This window comes from Salmo trutta, unplaced genomic scaffold (genome assembly GCF_901001165.1).
Source record: "Salmo trutta unplaced genomic scaffold, fSalTru1.1, whole genome shotgun sequence".
In the NCBI taxonomy this organism is placed as follows: Eukaryota; Metazoa; Chordata; class Actinopteri; order Salmoniformes; family Salmonidae; genus Salmo; species Salmo trutta.
The window spans coordinates 52468-57319 of record NW_021822806.1 but is presented as its reverse complement, the minus strand read 5'-3'; the positions used below and the strand labels follow the sequence as shown (position 1 = coordinate 57319).

The 4852-nt window shown below is 45.3% G+C and overlaps 1 protein-coding gene across 1 annotated transcript in view; it reads right to left on the bottom strand.

The window, feature by feature from the left end:
- The window catches only part of LOC115184962 (collagen alpha-1(XI) chain), a 56959-nt gene extending 52107 nt beyond the window's left edge, over positions 1-4852 (bottom strand). Inside the window, exons 1-3 of the mRNA XM_029745542.1 lie at positions 4814-4852; positions 2489-2611; positions 127-246 (exon numbers count right to left, since the gene is read on the bottom strand). Coding sequence (XP_029601402.1) covers positions 127-246; positions 2489-2611; positions 4814-4852 — 282 coding nt within the window. The remainder of the gene's footprint in view (positions 1-126; positions 247-2488; positions 2612-4813) is intronic.

Here is a 4852-nt window from a genome sequence, read left to right as displayed (position 1 = left end):
GGAATGCTCAGAGAGAGCAACATTAGACATGGTGTCCAGATCATTCTTTTTTTCCCCCAAACTTATTTTTTCATTGTTTATCCATCTTTCTGTGTCTGGTCAGGTACTGTGGAGGTCACCTCTCACCTCATACTCTGTGACATTAGGTCTCACGGTAACCGTGGAGACAGAGAGGTCGTCGTAAAGGTCACTGTAGTCAAACTCATCAAACTCCTCCACCTTCACTCTCCTGGCGGGCTTTGTCTCCTACACACACACAAACACACACACACCCACACACACACACACACACAGCTGTGTTCAGAGGCCATGGAGTGAGGCAGGAGTTAAATCGAACAGGGGACAGACGAAGAAAGGGGGACACATGGAACACTGGCACATGGAACACTTGCACATGGAACACTAGTACACGGAACTTTAGCACATGGAACACTGGCACACAGAACTTTGGCACATGGAACACTGGCACACGGAACACTGGCACGGCAACACTGGCACACGGAACTTTAGCACATGGAACACTGGCACACGGAACTTTAGCACACAGAACACTGGCACACGGAACACTTGCACACGGAACACTTGCACACAGAACACTGGCACACGGAACTTTAGCACACGGAACACTGGCACACGGAACACGGGCACACAGAACACTGGCACACGGAACACTGCCACACAGAACTCTAGCACATGGAACACTGGCACACGGAACACTGGCACACGGAACTTTAGCACACGGGACACTGACACATGGAACTTTAGCACACGGAACACTGGCACACGGAACTTTAGCACATGGAACACTGGCACACGGAACGTTAGCACACGGGACACAGACACATGGAACTTTAGCACACGGAATACTGGCACACAGAACTTTAGCACACGGAACACTGGCACACGGAACTTTAGCACACGGAACACTGGCACACGGAACTTTAGCACACGAACACTGCCACACGGAATACTGGCACTGGAACACTGCCACACGGAACTTTAGCACACGGAACACTGGCACACGGAAAACTGCCACACGGAACTTTAGCACACGGAACACTGGCACACGGAACACTGCCACACGGAACTTTAGCACACGGAACACTGGCACACGGAACACTAGCACACGAAACACTGGCACACGGAACACTGTCACCTGGAACTTTAGCACACGGAACACTTGCACACGGAACTTTAGCACACGGAACACTGGCACACGGAACACTGGCACATGGAACACTGGCACACGGAACTTTAGCACACGGAACACTTGCATACGGAACTTTAGCACACGGAACACTGTCACACGGAACTTTAGCACACGGAACACTGGCACACGGAACTTTAGCACACGGAACACAGGCACACGGAACTTTAGCACACGGAACACTGCCACATGGAATACTGGCACGGGAACACTGGCACACGGAACTTTAGCACACGGAACACTGCCACACGGAACTTTAGCACACGGAACACTGGCACACGGAACTTTAGCACACGGAACACTGGCACACGGAACTTTAGCACACGGAACCGTGGCACACGGAACACTGGCACACGGAACTTTAGCACACGGAACACTGGCACACAGAACTCTAGCACACAGAACACTGGCACACGGAACACTGCCACACAGAACTCTAGCACATGGAACACTGGCACACGGAACACTGGCACACAGAACTCTAGTACATGGAACGCTGGCACACGGAACACTGCCACACAGAACTCTAGCACATGGAACACTGGCACACGGAACTTTAGCACACGGAACACTGGCACACGGAAGTTTAGCACACGGAACACTGGCACACGGAACTTTAGCACACGGAACCGTGGCACACGGAACACTGGCACACGGAACTTTAGCACACGGAACACTGGCACACAGAACTCTAGCACACAGAACACTGGCACACGGAACACTGCCACACAGAACTCTAGCACATGGAACACTGGCACACGGAACACTGGCACACAGAACTCTAGCACATGGAACACTGGCACATGGAACACTGCCACACAGAACTCTAGCACATGGAACACTGGCACACGGAACTTTAGCACACGGAACACTGGCACACGGAACTTTAGCACACGGGACACTGGCACACGGAACAATGGCACACTGAACTTTAGCACACGGAACACTTCCACACAGAACTCTATCACATGGACCACTGGCACACGGAACACTGCCACACAGAACTTTAGCACATGGAAATTCAGAACATGGAACACTGGCTAACAACTCTGGAACATGGAAGACTGGCAAACAAACACTGTCTGACTAAATCTCTCAATAGAGATGGAAGGGAAAGAGAAAGATACTACGGTGAATGGAAAGAGAGAGATAAAGATAGGAAGAGAGAGAGATGAGACATTTAAACATTGGCTAGTCACCTAGTTAACTCTGTCATATAATAGGCTGTCTAATGGGACTCTCATCATCACCTCCCTGATAGGCTGCCTAAAGGGAACTCACCTCCTCAGTCTCTCGTGATAGGCTGTCGTAGGGTAAAGGGGCGTGGCAGTCGGGAATGTAGTCTTGACAGTAGGTCTCTGCAGCTCTGGGGTCAGCTACGATCAACAACTGTTGGATTTCTCCCTGTGGACACACACACACATTAATAAAATACATGAAACACACACACACCATGTTTCTTTGTATTCATGCAGCTAATATTTTTGGGGTATATGGTACAGCTCTTATGAACTGTGAAATGAATGAATGTGTATACCTATCTGTGACTGAATGAATGTAGACTGAAATGAAGATGTGCATACCTATCTGTGACTGAATGAATGTGCATACCTATCTGAGACTGAATGAATGTGCATACCTATCTGAGACTGAATGAATGTGCATACCTATCTGAGACTGAATGAATGTGCATATATAACTGTGACTGAATGAATGTGCATACCTATCTGTGACTGACTGAATGCATGTGTATACCTATCTGTGACTGAATGAATGTGCATGCCTATCTGTGACTGAATGAATGTGCATACCTATCTGTGACTGAATGAATGTGCATACCTATCTGTGACTGAATGAATGTGATTGTCAACAATCAGAATCCAGCCCAAACACAGGTTGAGGGTTGAATCAGAGCCAGACCACCTGACACCACAGTCATTCTACTAAATGACCCCAGACACACTGGGGTTAAAGGTCATTCTGCTGTATGACTGGGTTCCACAACACATACAACACAGGCAGGTAGTTTTACACCACACTGGAGATCCTAGACGGAATTTAACCTGTAACCTATGAACATAAGCAGAGCTTGTCTTCTGAGTCTCTGGACAAATAAATATATCTAATTTAACAATGACATAACGTCTTCATTTATTAACCTGTTGGGGTGTAGGGGCAGTATTTTCACGGCCGGATGAAAAACGTACTAAAATTAAACTGGTTACTATTATAATATAATATTTGCATATTATTAGTAGATTTGGACAGGAAACACTCTGAAGTTTCTAAAACTGTTTGAATGGTGTCTGTGAGTATAAGAGAACTCATATGGCAGGCAAAAACCTGAGAAAAATCCAACCAGGAAGTGGAAAGTCTGAGAATTGTAGTTCTTCTTTTGATTCTCTATCGAAACTACAGTTTCTGTGGGGTCACGTTGCACTTCCTAAGGCTTCCATTGGCTGTCAACAGCCTTCAGAAAGTTCTTTCAGCATTCTCCTGTCACTGGGCAGATAATAGGAGCTCAGTCAATCAGTGGACTGCCTGTGGACAAAGGGATTGGATATGCGCGATCCCGCGAGTGCGCCGTTCCTTCTTTTTCTCCTTGAATGAATATGCTATTGTCCGGTTGGAATATTATCGCCATTTTACGTTAAAAATACCATAAAGATTGATTTTAAACAGCGTTTGACATGCTTCTAAGTACGGTAATGGAACATTTTGACTTTTCATCTCTGGTACCGCGCTCGCGCGTTATGCCTTTGGATAAGTGATCTGTACGCACAAACAAAACTGAGGTATTTGGACATAAAAATGGATTATTTCGAACAAAAACAACATTTCTTGTGGAAGTAGCAGTCCTGGGAGTGCATTCTGACGAAGATCAGCGAAGGTAAGATCATTTTTATAATACTAATTCTGAGTTTAGGTGACCCCGAACTTGGCGGGTGTCTGTATAGCTTGCTGTGATGGCGAGCTATGTACTCAGAATATTGAAAAATGTGCATTCTCCATAAAGCTATTTTAAAATCTGACACAGCGGTTGCATCCAGGAGTAGTCTATCTATAATTCTTTAAGTAATTGTTATATATTTTGTCAACGTTTATGATGAGTATTTTTGTAAATTGTGTGCACATTCACCGAAAGTTTTGGTGGGAATACATTTTCTGAACATCACGCGCCAATGTAAAATGCTGTTTTGGATATAAATATGAACTTTATCGAACAAAACATACATGTATTGTGTAACATAATGTCCTAGGAGTGTCATCTGATGAAGATCGTCAAAGGTTAGGGCTTCATTTAGCTGTGTTTTGGGTTTTATTGACACATGTCCTTGCCTGGAAAATGGCTGTGTGATTATTTTTGTCTATGTACTCTCCTAACATAATCTAATGTTTTGCTTTCGCTGTAAAGCCTTTTTGAAATCGGACAAAGTGTATCTTTAAAATGGTGTAAAATAGTTGTATGTTTGAGAAAGTTGAATTATGACATTTTGTTGTTTTTGAATTTGCCGCCTTGATATTTCACTGGCAGTGTCCCGCAGGTGGGACACTAGCGTCCCACGTAGCCCATAGAAGTTAATTAAATATTCTATGTGATGTTACATGGGATATGTCAGGGGACAGGGTGAAGTACATAGACAT